We start from the raw sequence: 25697 nt of genomic DNA, 5'->3' as shown, positions 1-25697 counted from the left end.
TGTGTGAAGCGCGTGTTGCTGGGTGTGGTGTCTGAGGCGATTGCTCATTGGTTCAGTGTCGGCTGTCGCGCGGCTCCGAGTGAATCAATTGGCTTTCGGAAGGGCAATGCCCTCGTGGGATAGGGCAGTCCAGGCGTTAGGGCCTCGAGGGAGGCAGGCGCTTTGCCATTGGCTAGATGGGGGTCGCTCTCGAGCTGGTCCCTCCCGCGCCGCGGTGTGAGGGGTAACGGCCGCTGAGCGTCCTCCTCAGAGCCGCCATGGGGGGGCTCCCGCGGCGCAGCCCTCGGCTCCCTGAGCAGCACTAGGGCCGCGGCCCTCGGGAGGGCGGGTCCCGCCCATGGAGGTAAGGGCGGGTGGGCCCTCGCCGCCTGGGGCGTCTCCAGCCAGGGGCCCACGTCCCTAGCTGCGAGCCGTAACTCCCCCCCCCCCCGCTCATGGGCGAGCCGATGTGCCCCGCTGGGCCGATGCCCCCTTTCCCTTCCAGCTGGGCGGGGCGAGCGTGCTGTGTGGGAGGGGTTAACCGGCGAGCCCCACCCCTACGGGGAGCGGGTGGCCTGGCTGCCGTGGGGGGGCCCCACTGCGGGACGGGGGCTGCTCCAGCCCGGGTCTGGGCATGCGGGGTGCGCTGGTGCCTGCCCGCATGGACGTGCCCCACCTGGCTGTGAGTGCTCTGCTAGTCATCTGTGTGAGGCGCCCACCGGCACCCTGGGCCGGCCCCGCCCCCAGCGCGTGGCACTCTGGAGGCGCCGGGTCCAGGCACAAGGCGCTTGGGCGGCCCCTGCCCTGGGGCACCTGCCGGCGCCGGGTTCAAGGGTATCCCTGCCCCTGGCGTGCCCCTGGGCGCCAGGCGCGTCAGTGGCCCGGCCCCCGGGCGCGTGAGTGGCCCCGCGCCCAGGAGCCTCTAAAGGTTGGGGACCACTGGTGTGAGGCATTGAATCTCTTTTGAAGAGCCTGTGGGAGATGGTTAGTACTGTGAAAACGGGGTTGCTTCTCTACCTATGGCAAGCACTAGGTGCCACTTCAGCCAAGTGAATCACAAAAGGCTCTTTAGGGCTTCTGGCATTTGGCATGATTTTGAGCTTTCAAGATGTTAAATATTATGGTGGGTGGACAACCTGCTGTGCAAGTGGCCCAGTAGTGGATGAGAGAAGAAGCCATTTTTAAAAAGCCCCCTCCCCCCAACCCTTTTCCCCAAATTCTCTGTGTAGTCTTGATACTTAGTCAGGTGTGGGAGCCACTAACTTGAGGGAGGGATTAATTTGGACCATTTCTCTATAAAAGGGTTTATTCTCTGGTTAAAAAATTGCTGAAAACCATCAGGGCAAACTTTGCAAGCAAATTTAGAAGAGTTAAACAGTTTGACATCAAGTAAAATTAAAACTTAGGTTAATGTGTAATTGTGTCCTATCCCCCTTCTTTTTTATACATAGCCAAAAGTTGCATTCAGAGGTACCAATCGCTGTTGGAGTAGCGCAGAAACCAGTGGAAGGCTAACTGATGTTTTCAATAGTGTTATCATGACAGGCTCCAGCTCGTTCTATGATTGCTACAAATCACAGGTCCAGACACTTATTTCTAAATACATGTATCTTTTCCAGGTGTTTGTTTTTGTGAAGAAATACCTCTCCCCTGCCCCCAAACATTGTTAAATAAAGCTGCATGGACAGTGAAGTATATAAATAGTTTGTTTTTGTTTGTCTGCTTTCTACTAACCCTTTATTTGAAAGGAAGGTACTTAATGGTGGTAACAATGGAAGATAATAGCTATTTTCAGCTTATATTCTATTCATTTATTCCCCTTCTTTCTCTGCTAAAAAGAAATGGAGGTAGGCTATTTCCTTTCTTTAAATTGTTAGAAATACATAGAGACAATTCCCCCAAAAGATATTTCAGTTTAAAAACTAGAATAACACAAATGAGTTTCCTGTAAACTGTTTTTTTGTTGTCTGGCATAATAGGTTTGTAATGATTACAAGAAGCTTGCTCTTTGTAATACTCATTGCTATCCAATAACCCCAATCAACGTCCAGTCTTGATTTTAAAATTGTGATGGAGAATCCATCATGACCCTTGGTGAACTTGTCCTGAGTTTAAAAATGTGCAGGTTGTTTCCAGTCTGAATTTGACTAGCTTCAACTTCAGTCATTGGATAAGATGTGAGCTCAGTTGGTATAGTGCCTATATACACATGTGGTGTAAAGGAATGTGCAGGTGCTTTGAACCCCAAATGTAGTCTGTCAAATTTTAGAGAACCTCTTTATATTTTCATATATTAAGAAAATTCTATGAAAACATGTTTGGATATAAAAACTTGTTTGCAGTGTTAGCAGTCAGAACATTGAAGCATCCTGCAGTTATAAGAGACCAATATAATGAAAGGATACGTCGATATAGCAGGTCTAATGTCAAATAAAGCTAGGCAACTTCAGTTACGTCGAAGCAGCGAGGAGTCCTGTGGCACCTTATAGACTAACTGAAGTGTTGGAGCATAAGCTTTTGTGGGCAAAGACCCACTTCATTAGATGCATCTGACGAAGTGGGTCTTTGCCCATGAAAGCTTATGCTCCTACATTTCAGTTAGTCTATAAGGTGCCACAGGACTCCTCGCTGCTTTTGCAGATTCAGACTAACACGGCTACCCCTCTGATACTTCAGTTAAGGCAGTTGCATAGCTGAAGTCGAAATAAATAGCTCAATTCAGCTTTTGGCGCTGAATACACAGCAGGAAGTCGAAAGAAGAACAGTTTTCCTTTGACTTCCCTCATTTTATGTGGAGTAAGGGTTACAGGCATCGGAGTAAGATCTCCTGCAGCTCAATGTTATTTTGAAATAAAGGCTTGTAGGGTAGACGTGCTTTTTGTTGTTATGGGACAGCATCAGTTATTCTGAAATAACACTGCTGTGTAGACATGCCCAAACTAACAGTCTGTTTTCATTGTTAAGTTCTATGTGGAAATAGTTATACCTATACAATTCTCAGTTTTAGTAACTTAGCGACACAGATAAAGCACTTAGTATCTTATAATTGGATTCAATAGATAATAGAAGGGAGTTTTTAGGCATTGGGTTGGCAAAAAGTGAATTTCACTCTGCTGTGTGAAAATGTGATCAGTATCATTTAATTGTTATAATTTCCTATTGTCTTTTAGTATCAGTTTAAAAACTGATTGCACTAACCCTAACCTCTCCCTTATCCTCCAGAATTAACTTAGTTACAGCATAGTGTAGTGAAATAAGTTGTTTTTTATATTAATAAATTATTTTATTGCATTTGAAATATAGAATGATGACAATGTAGACCTACATCAGACATACAGTTCTTCACTTGCAACATCATCAGAGTATTCTACTTCTTTTGATACTTCTCTGTTATATTCACCATGGTCTACATATGGAGATGATATTAAACAATCTGCTGTTTCTCAGATTAGTGTAAAGAACAGGTATGTTATTTTAATAAGTCATCCTGCCAGAATAAGTTTCTATTTCTTAAAAGGAATGTATTTTCTTTTGTTTAGATTTACGGTAAAACTTTCTAAGAGACCAACCTTGTCATGCTGCCTGGCTCACCACTGAGGGCATGTCTACACAACAGGGCTTAACTTGAAAAAAGCTATGAAAAATTGAGCTATGTCAATTGTGTAGCTTATTTCAAAATAGCTTATTCCAAGTTTTGGTGTTGTCTGCATAGCCTGTATTTTGAATAGAGTGCTCTTCCTCTGACTTCCCTTACACATAAAATGAGGGTTACAGGGATCGGAGTAAGAAGTCCTTCTGCTTCACAAAAAACAGGACTGTGTAGCACTTTAAAGACTAACAAGATGGTTTAATATGTGATGAGCTTTCGTGGGCCAGACCCACTTCCTCAGATCAAATAGTGGAAGAAAATAGTCACAACCATATATACCAAAGAATACAATTTAAAAAAAATGAACACATGAAAAGGACATATCAAATTTATGTGTTCATTTTTTTAAAAATTGTATTCTTTGGTATATATGGTTGTGACAATTTTCTTCCACTATTTGATCTGAGGAAGTGGGTCTGGCCCACGAAAGCTCATCACATATTAAACCATCTTGTTAGTCTTTAAAGTGCTACACCGTCCTGTTTTTTGTTTCAGCTGCACCAGACTAACACGGCTACATTTCTACCACTATTCTGCTTGACAGTATTTAAACTTTGCCAGCTGTGTAGACGTGGACTGTATTTCGAAATAATGTTGTGTATACATAGCCTGAGTGTGCAAACAGTCAAAAAGAAGGGCTGACACTACCAACTGGTGAAATAGTCAGTTACTAGATTTCACCAAGCCAGTAACAAATGTGAACTGGATCACTATACTAGTGTTGCCATGGAGTCACCAACAGTCCTGTTAGACTGTCCAGTCTTTCTTGTTACCCAGACAAACTGAATTTAGCGATAGTGGTCACACAAACCAAAAAGCTCACCACATCACGTTTCTTCTCCCAATCCCAAAGGGCTAGTCAGATCTTGCACCAAAGAAAACAGTGGCAGCCAATTCTGTAGTAAACTTGCTATAGGTTTATTAATTAAGAAAAAAGAATGAGTTACTGATGGGTAAAAGCAGATACAAACTTTGACTCACCTGTTATTATATTTTAAGTCCAAGGTGATACCACAGATGTTGTAATCTGCCAGTTTCCCAAAATCTGCAGGACTACTCAAAATAATTCTGGGGATCTCCATCTTCTTGTTTGTTTGTTCTGCCCTCTTAGAATCCAGGCAGTCCATAAGTAAAGATCTTCAACTCAATCAGTATTTAAGTGTTCTTACTCACACAGTGGCCACTTGCTTTGTATTTAGTATTTCCAGTTACAGCTTTTCAGTAGCATTTCACAAGATTTCTTTCAGTAATATAGTTACAGCGGTATACAAACATTTGCATTTGTGTAATAGCAAACAACAAAGTGTGACTAATTTTCATGAATTGAACACCTGAATACATTCTCATACTAGCACTCCCTTTAATCTAGGGTTATGTAATTATAGGGGGTAAACAATGTACGTGTAATTAGAGGGTGTATGCAATGTAAATGTAGTGTAATGGCAGCCAACCAATTATAGATTAGTGAATACAGTAATATTTATATTTTTTTCAAATGCAAGTGAATTAGTTTGAATATAGCAAACTGGCTTATATTTTCACATGTCTTAGGTGCCCAAAGATGTTGATAGGCACCTAGTGGGACATTTAAGAGCACCTAAACAGATTAGGTACATTGACTCCCTTGATTTTTAATGAGAATTAGGCACCTGGTGGGATTTTCAGATGTGACTCTCTGTATCTTTGGGTTTCTAATTATCTTTGAAAATATGACCAGTAGGAACTTTTTAGGCACTAGTACACCGTTTAGATGTCCCCCTAATCCTGTAGACATCTTTTTTGCAAAGTGGCATTAGCAAAGCTGGCTAAGCCCTGACACTACCTCACAGTTAATAAGAAGATTTCCCTCGTTGTCAAGCCCTGGTCATAATTCAAAATAATCTGGACAAATTGGAGAAATGGTCTGAGGTAAACAGGATGACATTTAATAAAGACAAATGCAAAGTGCTCCACTTAGCCTGTATGTGTGAAACTGATTGTTACTTCCTATGTCTAGACTGGCATGATTTTCCGGAAATGCTTTTAACGGAAAAGTTTTCTGTTAAAAGCATTTTCGGAACAGACGTCTAGATTGGCACGGACGTTTTTGCGCAAAAGCACTTTTTGCGGAAAAGCGTCCGTGCCAATCTAGAGGCGCTTTTCTGCAAAAAAGCCCTGATCGCCATTTTTGCAATTGGGGCTTTTTTGCGGAAAACAAATCTGAGCTGTCTACACTGGCCCTTTTGCGCAAAAGGACTTTTACCCGAACGGGAGCAGCATAGTATTTCCGCAAGAACACTGACAATCTTACATGAGATCGTCAGTGCTTTTGCGGAAATTCAAGCGGCCAGTGTAGACAGCTGGCAAGTTTTTCCGGAAAAGTGGCTGATTTTCCGGAAAAACTGGCCAGTCTAGACACAGCCACAGAGTGGAAAGTGACTGTCTAGGAAGGAGTATGGCAGAAAGGGATCTAGGGGTTATAGTGGACCACAAGCTGAATGAGTCAGCAGTGTGATACTGTTGCAAAAAAAGCAAACATGATTCTGGGATGTATTAACAGGTGTGTTGTGAGCAAGACATGAGAAGTCGTTCTTTCGCTCTACTCTGTGCTGGTTAGGCCTCAGTTGGAGTATTGTGTCCAGTGCTGGGCACCACATTTCAAGAAAGATATGGAGAAATTGGAGAGGTTCCAGAGAAGAGCAACAACAATGATTAAAGGTCTAGAGAACATGACCTATGAAGGAAGGCTGAAAGAATTGGGTTTGTATAGTTTAGAAAAGAGAAGATTGAGGGGGGACATGATAGCAGTTTTCAGGTATCTAAAAGGGTGTCATGTGGAGGAAGGAGAAAACTTGTTCATCTTGGCCTCTGGGGATAGAACAAGAAGCAATGGGCTTAAACTACAGCAAGGGAGATTTAGGTTGGACATTAGGAAAAAGTCCCAAACTGTCAGGGTAGTCAAACACTGGAATAAATTGCACAGGCAGGTTGTAGAATCCCCATCTCTGGAGATATTTAAGAGTAGATTAGATAAATGTGTATCAGGGATGGTCTAGACAGTATTTGGTCCTGCCATGAGGGCAGGGGACTGGACTCGATGACCTCTTGAGGTCCCTTCCAGTCCTATTATTCTATGATTCCCACAGGGTGGTTTGGGGCTGGAAGGGCATGGTGTGGCAGGAAGGAGCTTCTCTGGCTGCAGGCAGGGGATCTCAGGGCTCTGGCTATGTGGGTGATTGTTGGCAGAAGGGGCACTCCACCCATTTTCCATGACTGCAAGGGCATGGGCTAATTAAACAGTTGACCTTGCTTAGCTACCTAATTCCAGAAGACTGTTCACAGCTGAGGATTTCAAGTGGATGGTGGCATTGGTTTTTGGCTTATCAGTCAGGCACACCAGGTCAGTGCCCAAGTCTCTCTTTTTTTCCCTTGCCTCCCCTTGGCATTTCATTCCTATCTATCAGGCATCTCCTTGCTCTGTGTGCTGGCTTCTGAGGAGTCTTTCCTTTAAGTATCTAAATCAGTACAATGCAGTGTCTGAATACCTAGCTCACGGCTGAGAGAGACTGTACCTTTTCACAAGCAAAAAAGACAGACATTGATCAGACCTGTTGGTTTGGATTTTTTTTAATGTAAAGAGAGTTTGGTTTTGCACATTGAGTAACCTTAGTTCCACTGAGGTCATTATGAGTTGAGGATGTTCATCAAGTTTTAGGTGCAGACTTTAATTATTACACCCTATTTTTTGCTCTACACAACATGGATTTATTTGGTTTACAAACTGATTTTAGAATAAAAGAACATAAAGACTGTAAAGTGAGTAATCTCTGGTGACAATATTTGAGATTTTCATTAAGCCTGTTAAAGAGAAATTCAAAGGAGGTAATTAGCCTAATGCATATGATTCTTTTCAGGATTCAAACTGAAAGAAATGATTATGGCAGTGAAACAGACTTATATGGACTTGTATCTAACATCTTGGAAGAACAAGATAAATCACAGCCATATTTTGCTGATGGGTTAGTATATTGATGTACACGTACTAATCCTTTTTTCCCCTTGGAGAAGCATTTCCCCTTTTTTCTCATTTTTCTTGTTTCAATAGTCATTTCTGGATCTACTGGTGTGGGGGAAGCCTACCACCCATTTCCAACCCTACTAAAAGATGGGTGAACTTATAAAAAGTGTGAATCATTTTTCACCAGCTATTCAAATACTAGATTTTGTAGCAAGAGTACATGGCATTCTGAAAATGGCTTATGCAAATATTATAACCATATCACATTGAATTCTGAAGCCATGCGATGATTTTCTGCAGCCAGAATTGATTTAAATTTTAAGTTTGAATGTTAACAACTTTTCAGTTAAATGCTCAAACAGGCAAGTATAATTTTATATTGCTTTTTCAATAAATTATTGTTCATATAATATTTGAAAAGCTGGAGAAAAATCCTACATGCAAAGTGTAGAACATAAAATATTCCTTTTAAGAACTACATATGCAGAATTTGGTAATTAACTTTTCAAGTAATGCTTCATATGTAGAATAAGGTTAGGAAAAAAGACCATTGATTATCCAGTCTGTATAAGGCTCCCATCTGAACAATTCACAATCTTTAAATCCTTGCAATACTGCTGTGAAGGAAATATTATACCAATGTTACAGATGGGCGAGTGAGGCTAAATGACTTGCTGAAGGTCACACAGGTCATCTGTGGTGGAGCAGGAAATTGAACAGATATTCCAAGTCCTAGACTGGCATCTGGATCACTGCACCATCCTTCCTCTCTGACTAACACAGGCCAAAGAATTTTACCCAGCGATTTCTTCAATCTATCCCAATTATATTTAGTTAAATCTAAGCAGATCTTAGAAAGGGATTCAGTATTGATTGAAAGATCTCCAAGTAAAGAAAAAAGTACATAGCATAGAATTAGAAATAGGGCTCTCTTTTCCTTGTTAATTTTGTGGTCTTTCTATATGGTTTTAGTGAGTTTTAGGTGTAATTCAATTTTTTATTTACTGTCTGCTTTATTACTTAAAGTCTTCATTTTTTTTCTATGTGTGTTACTCCATATAAGCAGCCAAAGTTAGTGTGTTTGACACATTTAGATTCCTTCATTTATGCACAGTGCTTTGATTTCCCTATAGGAGACAGTAAGATAATGTAAAGCTCAAGCCCTTCTGAAGATAAACTCAAGATGGTACAAAGAAGCCTTGTGTTCTGAGTACCAAAAGATGGATTTTGGGGGTGGGAATGGTTTGCCTGTTGTATTTATTTTAACTTGCAAAACAGTGGTCATGGAGTGTCTGGATCTGTTAGTACTGTATTTCTATTTTAGCCGTGTCCGATGGTAAATCTTTCTGTAGTGTGATTTATGTACATATGGCTGCATAGACACAACCTAGCACTTTGAAGAAATTGTGTACCAGTTGGAAACAGCCCTTCTGTTGAAAGGGAATGTTGAGTAGATAAGAGAAGCTTATTGGAATATGGAACGTATAAAATACTGAGTAAATGGTGGGATCTAAGGGAAGAAGAGAGATTTTCTACAGGTTGTACCTCCCTAGTCCAGCACCCCCAGGACTTGACCAGTCCCAAAACAGGGGAATCTGCTGGACTAGGGGACATCATTGCTGCCTCATCTGGTGCTGCTAGCTGCGGGGCTCTGCTCCAGCGGCAGCAGAGGGGTTGGCATTGACTAAGTGGAGATGGGGGCGGGTGAGGGAGAGTGAGTGGGGCTCTGGGGAAGAGACAGGGTAGCTGCTAAGCCTCGCAGCTGGAGACTAGGAGCGCAGCCCTGTGGGGCTCTGCAGCCACCCTGCCTCTTCCCCTGAATGCCCCCCATATTCCATTCTTGCTCCTTCCCCTCCCTCCCTGACCTTAAGTGCCACTGATAATGTATTTGCAGAGCTCGGGAAGCTCTGGGAGGGTGGGGCAAGAGTTGTTAAGCGCAGGGCCTGTCTTTTCCCTGTGAGTGCTCTACCGCAAGAGCACCTATGGGGATGCTGGACTACGGAAGTCTGCACTGTAGAGGTTGAACCTGTATTTCTCTTTCTCCTGCTCCCTGTGATGAATCACAAAGAAAGAATTATAAATATATCCATGTTTACTTCTTCTAGGACCTGCTCCTCAAATGTAAAGTCAGTATGGCCTGTGAATACAGCCAGATTTGCAGACAACCATGACTTATCAGAATCAAAAAGGCCGGTAGTTGCAGCCATCTCTCAACAGGTTTTTTATAGTGGGGAATCCATATCTGCTGCTGAAAAACCATGCTTGCACAGTAATAATCTAGCATCACAACAGAAAATAGATGAACTTTATCATGGGTTTACTACCATGGACCTTGAAGAGCAATGGCTGTACCCTTCTAGGAATGATCATGCCAACTGTTACAACATGCAGACCAATGAGAATGCTAAAACTTCTCCATTACAAAGCTATTCATATATCAAAAACTCTTTTATACCACAAACTGGTTTTTCAGAAGTAATAAAAGAATCAGGAGCAGAAACTTATTCGTATGGAAGAGAGAAAGTGTGTTCCAAAGTACCTGATGTGCAGTTACACCAAAAGCGGGCAGAAATGTTTCTTCCACAACTCAACAGGTACAACGAAAATGCAGATTATTGCAGATACCCAGAATACTCTCATCCCAGTAAAGCAAAGCATAATAAAAGTACAAGCTTCAGTGTTCATGATAGTAAAAAATTAACAAATGGAATACCTGAAGCACCTGCTGTGGATACAGATACCTATACTAAACTATTTCAAGTTAAACCAGCAGTTCAGAAAAAAATTGAAGATACAATTCCAGATCAGCAGAATTTTACATTTTCTAAAACTACAGGACTCTTGTCAGAAAAGCAATTTCCAAATGAACCTTCATTTACCACTGACTTTGGATTAAAATCAGAGTATGGTCTAAAATCTCATGCATCTTGTCCGGGGAATAGTGATTTTGTGAATGCAGCAGAAAAACCGATCTTTTCCAAATCTGATCCCCAGAATTCTGACTATTTTAAATCACTGAATTTATTGTCAAACTCAGCAACCACTTCAGCAGGTACTAATGTAAGGCCAACTTGGATAAATATTCAAACTCAAAACAATACTTCTGTCCTGTACCAAAATCCAGGCACATTGATGAAAATAAGTAACCATCTATCTGCTACTCCAAAAGGTTCTAATAATTCTAATGATTTTTCTCAATTTTCTTCTTCAAATTTAACTGTAAATAGTAACTTGTTTCAGAAATTCTGCCAAGAAAATCCTTCTGCATTTTCTGGTTTTGATGTTGGTTATAACGCTGTAGAACGAATTCAGCCTAATAATCACATGGATGCACTGACTAAGGTTGGAGAAGAGAGTCTCTTTGAATCAGTTACTGATAAAAAAATTAAGCAGTCAAATGGTTTTTGTGAGAACTATTCAGCTCAACAATATGGAATCACTGAAAAATTGACAAAACACAGCTTCCAAGCTAAGCCACAGAGTGGACATTATGACCCCGAGGAAGGACAAAAACCTTTAGATGGATTGCCACAGAACCCATACCAGGATCTGTTGGAATCTCATGGTCACTTCAATAGTCACAGACAGGGAAGTGGAGACAGTAATGTTGTCAGTAGCCGTTTAAATCGCGCACAGGCTTCCTGCTTTTCAAACAATTATATGATGGGCGATTTAAGACACAATCATAACTTTCAGCAACTTGGTTCAAATGGTTTTCCTTTGAGATCCACCCATCCATTTGGCCATTCAGTTGTTCCCCTGATGGATTCCTATGATTTGTTTTCTTATGATGATTTAAGTCATTTATACCCCTATTTTAATGATATGATGTATGGTGATGGTTCTTTCTCCGGTTTTGTACCAACATTTGGCTTCCAAAGACCAGTTAAAACTCGTAGTGGGCCTGCCAGTGAACTTCATATTAGACTGGAAGAATGTTATGAACAATGGAGAGCATTGGAAAAGGAAAGAAAAAAGGTAATAATCAGACTTATTTATACAAAAAAGTTAAATTATACTATCACATAATATGTTTAGTTATATAACAATCTATGGTCTGTAGATAGACAGTTCTTACTGTGTTAAGGTCTGAAAGTAATGAAGTCCTAAAATGGAGGTTAAAGGAGGAAATTTGCTTTTTCTGTAAAGTGGACTGAAAACAGAAAATAAGTTAAATCTTGCTTTCTGTGTGTTGCCTGCAACTTCACAGTTAAGCTGGAACTGAGTTCTGCACTTAAACACTCAACTTCTCATATATATGGAAAACGCAGTTTATCTTCACCAAAACTGCAGCACTTATAAATTCTTGGAAATTCATTGTACGCTTAAATAGTATTTCCATTAATTGCATTAAAAGTTTATTTTAAAATTTGATCCTTTAAGAAATGTATCTGTGTCAGGCATTTTATTCACTACCCATTTTTATATTGGAATATCACATTCTTCAAATTTTTCTTACAGCCCAAAATAGCAGTGAGTTTATTTGTATTTGAAGACTTATTTAGGATTACAAGTAACTTTTTTTCTCATTTTTCATAAATAAAATGTCCTTTAGAAAAGACCAAAGAGATAACATTCTTCTGCAGAGATCTGCCTTCTTTCTAAGGTTATGTCTACACAACATTTAGCTGTGCAGACAGTGATTTCAAATTATAGCTCTGGTTGGAGCTGAGCATCAGAACCCCAGCCTATTCAGGGGTCTGGGCTTCAGCATCTGTGCTCCAGCCAGAGTATTAAAATCTACAGAACATTAGAGCAAGCCCATCTAGCTTGAACCTGTTGACAGGGCTGGGGAAGCTCAATCTTGCATGCTCCAAAATTCTGTGTAGATAAACACATACTGGCTGATATAGTAATTCCTCATTTAACACGTGCCCGCTTAACATGTTTTTGCGATAGCACGATTTTTTTAGGGAACGTTTTTTGAATTACATGACCATCCCCGGAATAACACGATTTCCCCAGCTGCCTCGTTGCCGGTGGCTGCACGGGGCTTCCCCCGCCTCCCTGCAAAGCGGCGGAGGGTTTGCCATTTGTCACGCCGTTCCCCAGCGACCGCCCCCCCTCGCCAGATGCAGTGCGGGTCCCCGCAGACCCATCACAGGGGCATGCTCCCAACCCAATCCTCTTCCCCTTCCCTTGCCCAAAGCAAAAAACCTCTCTTCCCTGCTGTAACCCATTTCCCTTTCTCCCCTACCTTATGTCCCAGTCCCAACAGACACCACCGCTTGAAACGCAACCCCCACCTTTTCCATTATTTTCAAAGGGAAAATTGACCCCCCCCCCATAACACATTTTTACTGAACACGATCATTTACTGAAACATATCTGTAATATTAAATGAGGAATTACTGTATTTCCAGATGTTCTAAATGGGATTGAAGTCACAGGCTGTCCTCTTAAACCTTAGGTTTAACCTGTTAACCGATAAAGTAGGATTCGGCTCCCATCCCTCCTTTCTTCCGCCCTTAGGGCTGCCTGCAGCAAGAGCCAGCAGCCCCAAGCAAAGTGGGGCCAGCCTCTGCTCCCGGTCCCTCTGCACTTGGGGCTGCTGCTGGTGGATTCTCCCCCCCCCCCCCCCCCGCACTTGGGACTGTTGACAGGTATTTCCCTCCATCCCCCTAGCTCTGCCTGTGGCCCCCTGGGGTTGGAGCAGCTGTGTGGGGGCTGCTTCCTGACACTGGTTAACCAGAACCCAATAAGCATAATCTGCTAATGGTGATACTTATTGTGTAAGTGTGATGCTTATTCGGTAACGGGTTGATTGGTTATCCATTCACATTGTTACTTCTGACACCCTAGGGAGCCTCTTTTCCATTAGGGAAGTTTAGTTATGTTCTATTGGGAAACAGTGGGCATCTGGCTATGTTGAAAGAACAGCTCTTCCTGACTTTATTCTGAAGAAACGTCAGTCTTTGATGAAAAAGAAACTCTTATGAAAAATATTGATAAAAAAATTACTATTAATCCCAAATATTAATATTCAAAATCTCATTGTTGCAACAGATAAAGGGCAGAAGGGAGGAGGAAATAGTGGTGTACCTATGTGAGAGAGAGGCGCAGCATTGTGTTTGTGTATGTGCAAAGGGAGAATGATAAAAGAGCAGGAGGGAAAGGGTTGTTGGTCAGTATTTCTGGTAGCATTGTACAGTCCAGAGTGGCATAAGTGGCCACTGAATATTGGTGAATCTTGTTATAAAAGGGTTTTTTATATTTAAGGTTTGCTTGAAAAAATTCCCCCAGCACAGTCTCTGGGGTACCACTTGCTTCCCCCCATTCTCCTGCTGCATAAACATGGGGGGCTGGAGAATGTGGGATCCCCCCCTTGAATAGGTGCTACTGGATCTGGGATGAACCAGGACTGAGCAAGCCCGGCTTAGTCCTGGCTCTCGCTGGGTCTGGGATTTCCCCCCCCCGCCGCTGTGCCTCTGCAGTTTAAATGTAGCAGGAGCCAGGCTGCCTGCTCATCTGGCTCTTACTACATTTAAACTGCAAAATTACAGAGGGGGTAGCTCCCAGGCCTGCATGAGCCAGGACTACTGAGCATCTTCCCTTATCAGCTAATCATGTAGGCAATAAAAATTCTATCGACTGTATAATTAGTGAAATACCCAATTCTTAACATGCCTAGTCCAAACAGGAAATTCAATTATGGTACTCAAATAATCTTTACTCTATCCTGTCGTGATGCTATTACTGCGTAATATTTCTACAAAGAACATGTTTCTTCTTCTTGAATTTCTTTTACACTTGATTTGGGGATAATTGCAACATCCCTGTAATACAATTTATCTAAAATTATCTAACTTTAGCTCAATTTTGAAGTAGTTATTTTGTGTGAAAATTAATTTAATTAGTATTAAAATAAGCATGAATCAGCCTTATCCATGCTATCAAAGGAAAGTACAGGCAGTCCCCGAGTTACGCGGATCCGACTTACATCGGATCTGCAGTTACGAACGGGGTTTGCTGCCTGTCTCCCTGGTCTGCTGGAGACCAACAGACCAGGGAGACGGGGAACAAAGCTGTCCTGCTGCTGGCGTGCTCCGCGGCTTTGCTCCGCTTTGCTCCCAGTCTCCCTGGTCTGCTGGAGACCAGCAGACCAGGGAGACAGAGAGCAAAGCCGCGGAGCATGCGGGCAGCAGGACAACCGCGGCGCGTCTGGGCTGCCCCGCTGCCCCCGTCGGCTTTGTTCCGGACGCCTGTGGTACAGCAGCTGGGGCGCTGCCGGTTGGTCCCGTAGCGCCGCTCTGAGCGCTACTGGACCAACCGGGCAGCACCCCAGCTGCTCTGCCCCAGGCGTCCTGATTCAGCCACTGCTGGTCAGTTTCAGCAGCGGCTGAATCAGGACGCCTGAGGCAGAGCAGCTTGGGTGCTGCTGGGTTGGTCGAGGAGCGGCACTACTGGAGCAACCGAGCAGCACCCAAGCTGCTCTGCCCCAGGCGTCCCCAAGTCAGCCGCTGCTGAAACTGACCAGCGCTGACTACAGGAAGCCCGAGGCAGAGTTGCTCTGCCCCGGGCTTCCTGGAATCAGCCGCTGATCAGTTTCAGCAGCAGCTGACTTGGGGACGCCTGGGGTTCTTAAGTTGAATCTGTATGTAAGAACTGGCGTCCAGATTCAGCCTGTTGAAACTGATCAGCGGCTGATTCCAGGAAGCCCGGGGCAGAGCAACTCTGCCTCGGGCTTCCTGTAGTCAGCCGCTGGTCAGTTTCAGCAGTGGCTGAATCTGGATGCCAGTTCCGACTTACATACAGATTCAACTTAAGAACAAACCTACAGTCCCTATCTTGTACGTAACCCGGGGACTGCCTGTACAGTTATGAAAATGGATTCGTGATTTTCTGATGCATATTGTTGGTAAAACTAGTCCCCAAGGCTCATAGGATACAAATTTTACAGCAAGGGCTAGATCCACAAACTAATTTTTGCATGTAAGTCCAGAATTTAGATCCTCAGAGACCAGCTCAGCTGCTTCATAACCCTATAGGTGCTTGCGTTTCTGCCAGTATGATTGCCTTCATAGTCCAGTGTTCATTCAGGGCAGTCACCAGGTTTTATACAACACGGAAACTGTTCTAAAACAAGAGGTTGAAAGAGCCTGCCTCAGAATACCCTATAGTCTGGTGATCAGGGCACTCTCACCTAGGAAGTGGAAGACCTGCGTTCAAGTTTAGTTTTGGAATTAGGCAGAGTGGAGACTTGAACCTGGGCACTCCTTCAGAATGTCAGAAACCCTAACCACTAGATTATAAGAGAGGTCATGACAACAGTCACTTCCTCCTCATTTTTTGAGGGGAGGAGGAGAAAGGGCTGACCTAGCTTAAGTATCTAACTCAGGAAAGCATTATGTACCACCCTAAAATTAGGTACCTAACTCCTTTTGAGTGGGAGAGCTTAGATCCTACCCCTCTCCTTGCTAGCAAGAAAGTATTGGTTTAGGCAGCTATCCTGTCAGCTTGCTGGTTTCTGTGAATCCCATTCTTAGAGATTATAAAGTGCTACCAGACCATTTGCTGTTTTTTTCTGTAACAGACTATCTCCTGCTGCTCCTCATTCTTAGAGATGTAACTCCCCATGCATCATATTTGTAACTCCCCATATACCTAGGTGCCTAATTCAGAAGTGTGGATTCCACTAAGCAGCAAGGCACCTAAATGTTAAAGATTGCAATGCTGAGTCTCTTTGTGGAGCCAGTCCTAAATACTTAATTTAAATACAGTCATTCTAGAAGTTTCTTTGAAGTAAATGGGCAGCTTACTTCCTTGACAGAGGACTGCCAAATTCACTTTGTGAGCTAGTGATGTGGTTTAAGTTTCTGCTGAATCTGCAGACTGAGTGCTAGCCCAAACTAGCAGATTTCAAGACATGATTTCTACAACTATATGCATTTCAGCACCTACTTTAAAAAAAAAAATTTAGAAGAAAAAATTTAGGGGAAACATATCACTCTTACAGTCTGATAGTTTTCTTGTGATGGTAATGAAGTATGCTGTCTAATTATTCTTGAAGGGAACAATAATAAAATGTCCTTTTTTTACTAGACTGAATCTGCTCTTGCCAAGAACTACCCAGGAAAAAAGGTTTCCAGTACTAACAACACTCCAATTCCAAGGTTGACATCAAATCCATCAAGAGTTGATCGCTTAATTGTGGATCAGTTACGTGAACAAGCCAGAGTAAGTTGACTAGTAATGCTTAATTTTATGCCATGTAGATTGGTTATATACTTGTGTCATTAGTGGAAATCCTCAGGAAACATGTATTCTTTACAATTAAGTAAAGTTAGAAAGGATATCTTGAAACAAACTCAAACTATTAACTTGTAAACATGCATTTAAGAAGCTGCAACACTTCTATTCTCCTTTCCCTTGGACTTATTACTATGGATGTTTCTCTCTGTCCTTGGCAACTAAATTTATTTATCCTTTGTGTGAAGATGCTCTGTCTCAGTTCCTTAAATTACTTCTACCTTCCTCACAGTTATGTTACGTTTGAGTTTGGAATCTCCTACCTCCCATTTACCGCTGTAAACTAAGTCATCTATATGAGTCTCTTTTATAATTTTAGGTCACTTTGCATTCATCTGTACAAAAAAGCCTAAATCCTTTAATTTCTACCATAACTTAGATTCTTCAGGTTTAGTATCATTATCTTGTACTACAGGCAGTCCCCAGGTTACGTACGAGATAGGGACTGTAGGTTTGTTCTTAAGTTGAATTTGTATGTAAGTCGGAACTGGTACATATTGTAGGGGAAACTCTAGCCAAACATTTCTCCAGAGCTCAGTTTTATTCTCCCACACCTCACTTCCCTCAGTCCTTTATTCTCAAGCTGAGGTGTCTGCTGAGAAAAGCCGCTCCGCGTCTCCCTGGTCTGCTGGGGGGAAGCAGCTAGTGCGGGGTTGCCTCATCCCGTTTGTAAGTAGGGATCCGATGTAAGTCGGATCCATGTAACCCGGGGACTGCCTGTACATCCTTTCCCAAAGACTGCCAATATAGCACACAGTATTCCTATTTAAGTCTGAATCCTACTAGAATGTTATCACTTTATTCTGCTTAAGAAACTCAGTTTCTTATTTTTATTGCTGGTTGTATAAGGTGATATTAGAAAATGTTAATGGAATAGATAACAGTTACAGCCAAATGATCTGTCTCTTTCATTTCAGTAAGTAAAACTGATTTTAAAATATGACCTCACCATTTTACAATTTCATACCTCAGAACTTTTTAGAGAAGTACAATTTAGTTCAGCTGCCACCCCACTATCATTTTCAGTTGTGTGGAAAGTGATGCATCCATTTATCAACAGATTTACAGGCCAACTGCCCAACAATTTGGGATATGAAGGGAATTAAATAAAGGGGAAGTATAGGTGGACCACATGTAAATGCCCAGCTTAGGACTCTGCTAGGAAAACACAGTCAATAAGTAAAAGTTAGACATCCCACAGTTTGTGTGGGTTGCTCATGTTTCATTTGGTAGGCTTGATTCTTGCTTTGAACTGCAAAAGTCATTATAAAAATAAGCTCAAATACTTAAAATAACAAATGTTGATTCCTACAGGTTTCATATATGTGTATACAAGGGTTTAAAATAAGAAAAATTTTAAAACCACTCCCATAGCACTTCTCTCTCCCCCACCCCCAACCTTTGAGTCTGTCTCCTTTCTTCCTGATGCTCATCTTCAGGGCTTGACAAATTATGGAAAACCCTACTCGCCAGACAAAAAAGAGACACCTCCCCATTCCCCCCAAAAATGTTTTTTTAATTATATAAATTCCTAATAAGAATAAGAACAGTAATTACTAATAAGTTTTTAATAAATATCACCCAAGTTATTAATAAATATCTTATAAACCTCTACCTTTTCCCTCTGCTGCCATGTCTCCTCCCCTTGCTCCATCAGCTCCCCTGGTGCCTGCTGCCCCCCAACCCCTCACCCTTCTCTGCTGTCCTGATTCCTGCCCTCCTCACTGCCCTCAGCCTTCCTGAGACCTGCCCTTCTCCAGTAGCCCCACTCTGATCGTGTGAGCTACCCCTCCTCATCCCCTCTTCTAACACGTCCCTCTACACACCTGCCCTGCCTCTCTCCTCTGGTGCTGGTCCCTCCTTTTCAGGTGTCTGCCCTTCTGCTTCCCCCCAGAATCCCCTGGCACCTGCACCCTCCTGGTGCCTCCCCCTTCCCTCACTGCCCCTGACCCCTTTGACCTCTTTTTTTCCCCCGATACCCACCCCCTCACCACCCTCATGCCCCTGTGCCCTCGCACATGCCTTGCTCCATCCCAGCCTTCCTCATGCCCACCCCTTCTTTCAAGCCTTCTCCCAGCACTTCCCCCTCCCGCCATAGCCCCCAATGCCCTTTAACTTCTCCTCTCCCAGCACTTCCCCCTCCCGCCCTAGCCCCCAATGCCCTTTTCCCCATTGTCTGCACTTGGCCCCCTGGCATTTGTCTGTCCTGCACCCCTGTCCCTTGCTGCCTTCTTCTTCTCCTGACCTCCCCTCCCTGCAGCACAAGCCCCTTCCCTCTCCTCCCCTCCCCACAACACAGCAGAGCCTCTTTCCCCTCTGCCCAGCCCCAGTCCTACCTGGCTTCTGCCTTCCACTTTGCAGGATTGCTGGAGCCTTTTTGAATCCGGCGGTCGCCAGCCGTGACATCAGGATGCCACGTCACGCCAGCGTCGTGGTGTCTGCTGGCGTCCTGCCCTCTGGCTCATGCCCCGCCTCGTCGCGCCGGAGCTGCACGCAGGCAGCCCAGCACTGAGAATCGCCGCACTTTCCCCTTCTCGGCGGCACTCTGCTCCTCTACCGGCCGGCGGATTGGATGGGGCTGTGCCGCCTGTAGTGCAGGCTTCGGCCAGCCTATCACAACGGCCCACTGAACCCGTCCACTCCTGCACTCGCCAGCTGGTAAAATCTACTCACCACGGGCGAGCAGGCGAGTGTATTTGTCGAGCCCTGCTCATCTTTATGGCTAGGAAAAAGAGTAGGGCAATTAGGGATGTAAAATCCTGTTAAATCAATTAACCACTTAAATAGGGACAGGTGAAGGGCCACTCCAGCCCAACCCTCCACCCGCAGCATAGCCCGGCAGGCCAGCCGGGCTGGAGTGATCCCCCACCATGAATGAAGCTGCTCTGGTACAGCAGCTGCTCTGGCTGGGTCCACCACACTACATCACTGGTGGCCAGGGAGCTGCCCCAGCTCAGCCAGGCCACCAGTTAACCGTAACAGGTGAGGGTGATGCTTGTTAACCATTCAGATCCCTAGGGGCCATGTTTTTTTAAAATCTCAAATAGGCGTTTAGGCGTTTGGCACACTTACCTCTTAAGTTACTAATGGAAAAGGTATTGCTAAATGGTCCATGCTGCCCTGAAAATCTCAATCATTGCTTTTAGCAAGCATTAGTTGTATTACTTAGCCTAGCAATGAGTGCAGGGGACTAGATTAGCTGACTTCTTGAATTACCTTCTAGTCCTATGATTCTATTATGGTGTTTAAAAAAAATTAGCATTGATGATTTTCTAACATTGTTCTCCACTATTAGGATTTTATCTTCCCCAAACAAGCCAATCTAATAGGATTTTTACCTACTTTTGAAACATAACTTTTGTAGCTGGATAATATTCCTCTCTTCTACTTCAGTTTAATTTTCAGTTAAGTTTAGGTGAAGAAAACATGATCTGTAACAGATATAAAATGTTCATTAGGTTGTGACTTTACTTGGAAAAATGGAACGTCTTCGCAGTTCTCCCCTTCATGCTAATATCTCTACTGCTCTTGATAAACATCTGGAAGTAATTCATATAGTGCAGTCACGTAGGAAGGATGAAATTGTAAATGCTTCAAATCGGCAAAGGCAAGGAGCGCCAAGATGTCAAGATGACAGAGGTATAAATGTCTTTCCACAGTTTCCTATTGTAATATTGTAAATTTTGTAAATTTGTACACTCCTATTGTAAGTGTAAATCTATTCCTCAGAGGGGTAGCCATATTAGTCTGTAACTTTAAAAACGAGTAGTTCTTTGCATCCTCAGCCTAGTCTAAACTGAGGTGAAAGGTTGACATAAGATACATTGACTCCAGCTATGTAATTAAAGTAGCTGAAGTTATGTATCTTAAATCACCATTGACACAGTGGCAAACGCTCCCATCACCTTCCCTTATACTCCTGCTTCTCACAAGGAGTATCACTGCTAACAGGGGTGCCTTCTCAGTTCAAATTAGCAGGTCTTCACTAGACCCGCTAAATTGAACCCTGGAAGATTGACACTGGTAGCGTCGATCTTCTCTGTAGAGTAGACATAGCTTTAGAGACTAACAAAAATATATATAAATCATGAGCTTTCATGGATAAAACCCTGTCATGGCTGTTCCCCACTTAGCCTCTTTGAGTGCAGAAGATGGGGGCCCATAAGAGACTTTTAAAATACCTTTCCCCTATAGGCTTCTGCTTTAAAAACTCCCCGAGGGGGAACACAATAGCAGTTTTCAGGTATCTAAAAGGGTGTCTCAAGGAGAAGGGAGAAAACTTGTTCTTCCTTGCCTCTGAGGATAGAACAAGAAGCAATGGGCTTAAACTGCAGCAAGGGAGGTTTAGGTTGGTCATTAGGAAAAACTTCCTAACTGTCAGGGTGATTAAACACTGGAATAAATTACCTAGGGAAGTTGCGGGATCTCCATCTCTGCAGATAGTTAAGAGTAGGTTAGATAAATGTCTATCATGGATGGTCTAGACAGTCCTGGGTCCTGCTATGAGGGCAGGGGACTGGACTTGATGACCTCTTGAGGTCCCTTCCAGTCCTAGTATTCTGTGATTAGTTGATAAGGGACAGCACTCTGTCTGTGCTTGGGCCAGACCAGGAGCTACCCCTACTGTTGGTTCTACAGTTTAAATGTAGTAGGAGCCGAGCGCAGAGGCAGCCCAGCTCCTACTTCATTTAAACTGCAGCAGTGGGGGCGGGGGACAGGTCCCAGACTGGCATGAGCTGGGACCACTGCAACTGTATTTTAAATAATGCAGAGTCACAGCAGTCCTGGACTAGCACAAGCTGGGACTGAACCAGACTTGCTGGGTCCAGCAGCCTGTTTGCAGCCAGCCCTGACCTCTGCGAACAAAGGCTGCTTCCCCGCAGCAGCCTCTGTCCACGGCAAGCCTGGGCCTCCTGCGGACAGAAGTTGCTTCGCAATAGCTCCCTGCTGATAGAGGCAGTAGTGTGAGGGGAGGGCAAAAGCGAGCAGTCAAACTGACTACCTGATAAGTTGGGCTTATTTGGTAGTCAACTACTTGCTTACATCCCTATAAGAGATATCAGTTTATTGTATTTTTTAAATTTTTATTATGAGTCTTTTATTCTGACTCGAAAAAGGGCAGACATTTTCTGAGGTTTAAACTGATACCCATTTAGCTAAAAATGTAGTCAAATTTTTGAACGTTAGATAAATGCAGTTAACAGATTTATAAGAGGTCAGCCTGATCTGGCCCACCAAGCCACTGGATCTGGCCCATGGCCTCCCTGCTGGGACCCTTAGACACAGAGCAGCTCATGTGGCTGTGCTTTGCTCTGGAGGGTGGGGGAGGCTTTGCACTCTGTCACTGCCCTGCAGTAAAACCTCTCAGCTCACTTTGGCCAGTTTCCAGCCAGTAGGAACTGAGAAATTTTGCTGGGGGCTGCCTCCTTCCCCTGCCATGGCAGAGCAGAGCCACATGGAGCAGCTAGACATTTTCATCAGCCTGGGACTGCAGCGGACAGGTAGAGTGTCTGCCTCAGGTTCCTGCAGTGCTGCTGACTGGGAGCCGCCTAGGTAAGTGCCTCTCAGGCAGACCCTGCCTCTGACACTCCACCCCTTCTCTCCCCTACCTGCCCCAGGCCACCATGCCTTCCTGCCCCAGATCACTACCCAAACCTTCTGTATGCCCTCCCCAACTCCTCCAGATCACAACTCCCTCCCAGATCATGCATCCCCTCCTACATCCTTCCCCCAGGCCAGAATCCTCTCCTGTACTTATCCCCTTCCCAGACCCAGCACCCTTAGCCCCTGCCCCAGATCATAACCCTCTCCTTCACTCAAACTCCCTCTCTGCCTCCACATCTTCTCCTGCACCCCAGTCTCTACCCAAAGCTCCCTTGTGCACCCAACCTCCGTTCTGGACCCCCCCCCTTTGTAGAGACGCAGCTCTTGCCCACTTCCTAAAATCTTGGAGTAGCTCTCCCATTAAAAATTATTTCCCAACCCTGCTCTTGTACCTGAGGCTCAGTTTCATGAGGAGTTGGGTGATGTGATAAAGTACCTTTGAGGATCTGGTCTAAAATAATTTGGGCCACTTCCACTTGCTGATTTAAGACCATATTAAGGAAGTCCCAGCCAGTTATTTTAGGTGGCAGGAATATGGGGGTCTGAGAGTTCTTCAGGAGTGCATCTAGTTATTGTGGATAAAATTCTCGAATGGTATCTTTACACTTCCTCTAAATATTGTTAATGTAATACCCTTTTCTTCCTCCCAGATGTTTTTGCCCTCGCTTTGGCAATTAAAGAGATGAGTGTAGCAACGCGCAAAGCACGTACTACACTTTGGTGTGCACTTCAGATGACCTTACCAAAAACTACCACTACTGCTGGACAAGTAGATGTGGAGAAAGCTTTTCAGGAGATAGTACAGTCTGAAGATAAAGCATGTGAAAATATGAACAGCAGCAACCTCTTGAACCAGAGGGGTGAAACAAACAAACACTAATGAAATATTGTATCTTGCAAGAGTAAAATTTGCAGTGTGGGTTTGGCAAGACACCGTGTATTGTGAATATTTTAAACGAACATTTAGACATTGAGAAATTAATTGATGACCTTCCAAATTTAAAGTTAAACCTGAATGAAGCAAGTTCAGCTTCTCAAAAAAGAAAAGTTCCAATTGCTAACTAATTGGAGACTAACTCACTAACTGACAGGTTATGTTAGCAGTCTCAGCAGTGCATTAACTGGTCGGATTTGTTAGTTTAAAGTAATGTGATTATTTTAACAGCCACTCTGCAGTGCAGGTAAGTACCAGTGTGAAATTCTTCTAAGTGAGAAGTTTCTTTTAGGTTTGCCTTAGTAAACATGTTTTCAAATAATGAATCTCAGTGACTGTAACCCATTATAGGCCGCAGTCTAGTAACAGACAAGCTTTGATTGTGATATAAAAATGTTTTCCTTATCAAACTAATACCTGAAAACAGGAGGAAAGCAATGCTAAACATACCCACTATTAATGTAAAAATTAAATATTTAAAATATTGACATATTTATGAATTTGAAATTTTAGAATCTAAATTTGAGAGGAAATGCACCAGATTTTCCTAAATTAGTGATGATATAAAACTGCCACTGTGAAACCATGCAATGTAGTGAAGATAAAATTTGTTCAAATCATTTGTGCATATTCTTTAAAAAATTATATCTGTTTTAAAATATTTAAGTGTAATCAAAACATTACATTTACACAATCTGAATCTTAAAGCTGCAAAGCAGTTGAAATAATGAGTATTGTTCTTATACCCTTGATTTAATACTTTTTAAGAGGGTATCACGAGGTTCTGAAATGTATTTTTTTTTTAAAGTTACTCTTTAGCTAGTTTGGTTTGAGATTGGTTAGTGTATATTTTGTTAAATGTATTAGTTTGCTTCTGTATTTTTGAGAGCTATTGAATGCTTGGCTTTTTCTGTGTTTCTTATCTCTTAATATCTTGTATTGAATGTGAATAATTTATTCATTAATATGAAATGTTGATATTATGTAACTCAGGAGATCTTGGGTTTTAACAATTCTAGCATGGAGTTAAACTATAATGTGTGGATTAAATTTATTGAACTATCCTTGGCTAGATACACTGATATTTTAAATATCTGTGTTCTTCTTAGTTTTAAAAATCCTGGTATGCAAAAAGTGTAATCACACCACATAAATTGTCTTTGGATGATGTGAGAGAGAAGCTGATTGAGAATGCAGGAGAGAAACTGTAGTAGAACTATTTTGATCATTGATGTGACTTACAGTACTGCCGAAATTAATTGCATTGGGGCAGCTAAATATAATACAACACCTTACCACAGTAGTCACCGCACAAAGACCGGTTAAGTTTGACATAAGACATGTTGGATGTTATGAAAACAAATATTGTACTGAATTTAGTCTGATAAGAAATAAAGTAGCTTTAGTTGAAAAGTATTGAGTTTTACTCTGCATAGGCATATTTGAACAAGTTCTAGTGAATTAGACTCTTTATGTACATGTTGATATAAAATGCTAATTTTATATTCTCATTAGGGAATAAGATTGCTGAACTACATTAAAAGGGATGTGGACAGTGAAATTACAGTTATTTCAAATTTAATAATACTAAAAGAATGCTAGTACTGTAATCAAATTAAATATACAGTACCAGAGAGCTAAACAGCTTGCCTACCTGAGGGTTCCAATATATCTAGCTGAAATTCTGGTAGTACTACTGATGGAAAGTTCTTACTCCCTCCCCAGCCCAGTGGGAAAGGGCGGTGCTGGAAAATTCTCTAGCATAGACACAGACAGATTCTTTGGGACAAGGTAAATTAAGCAAGAAGTAAGATTCCTTTTCTTCTGCTTACCTTTAGTCAATTTAGAAGTTGGGAATTCCACAAGTAGTGTACAAAAGAGGGAGCTATAGGGTGGATGCCAAACAAGCCCTAAACATTGCTGCAACATGAAATCTGTAATGCAAAGATAATATCTTTCTGGCTATTGAGTTTGTAGCAAGAAAAAGTGTTGAGGCTGAAGCATTCTTGAAGTTGGTGGGAAGGTATATTTTCTTTCCAAGATGTGGTGAGTCCTGGTGGACTGGGCTCTGACTGCTGAAGGAGACTAAGGCTTGGATCCCCAAAGATACTTGCTTCAGAGGGGTAGCTGAGTTAGTCGGTAACATCTGAAGAAGTGGATTATGCCCACGAAACCTCATGTTACCATCTGCATGTTTTGTTAGTCTTTAAGGTGCTATTTGACTATTTTTTTTTTCAAAGATTCTGGCTCTCGGAAGACCCACAAAGCCAAACTTGCAACTTTTA

At 42.8% G+C, this 25697-nt stretch overlaps 1 protein-coding gene across 2 annotated transcripts; it reads left to right on the top strand.

The window, feature by feature from the left end:
- Positions 1-35: 35 nt before the first annotated feature.
- Positions 36-24828, top strand: MEIOC (meiosis specific with coiled-coil domain). 2 transcript variants are annotated; one of them, XM_075911363.2, is made up of 8 exons: positions 36-343; positions 1431-1559; positions 3283-3443; positions 7522-7626; positions 9731-11603; positions 16668-16802; positions 20333-20513; positions 23129-24828. In XM_075911363.2, the coding sequence occupies exons 1-8, from the start codon at positions 338-340 to the stop codon at positions 23356-23358; spliced, it is 2820 nt and encodes a 939-aa protein (XP_075767478.1). In that variant the 5' UTR covers positions 36-337; the 3' UTR covers positions 23359-24828. The 2 variants fall into 2 exon arrangements, with proteins under 2 accessions (XP_075767478.1, XP_075767477.2); XM_075911362.2 differs by lacking the exon at positions 36-343 and adding an exon at positions 507-661.
- Positions 24829-25697: the final 869 nt, after the last annotated feature.

The sequence above is a fragment of the Pelodiscus sinensis genome, chromosome 29, assembly GCF_052426305.1.
Source record: "Pelodiscus sinensis isolate ZL-2025 chromosome 29, ASM5242630v1, whole genome shotgun sequence".
In the NCBI taxonomy this organism is placed as follows: domain Eukaryota; kingdom Metazoa; phylum Chordata; order Testudines; family Trionychidae; genus Pelodiscus; species Pelodiscus sinensis.
Note: the sequence above shows the minus strand (reverse complement) of the source record. Positions and strands in the feature narration are given on the sequence as shown.

Excerpts from the sequence above, each read along its gene's own strand:
- MEIOC (XM_075911362.2), top strand. The coding sequence starts at position 614 with ATGCGGGGTGCGCTGGTGCCTGCCCGCATGGACGTGCCCCACCTGGCT. Across the intron at positions 1,560-3,282 it reads ATGATTGCTACAAATCACAG|AATGATGACAATGTAGACCT; the intron begins GTCCAGACACTT and ends TTTGAAATATAG. Across the intron at positions 7,627-9,730 it reads CAGCCATATTTTGCTGATGG|GACCTGCTCCTCAAATGTAA; the intron begins GTTAGTATATTG and ends TACTTCTTCTAG.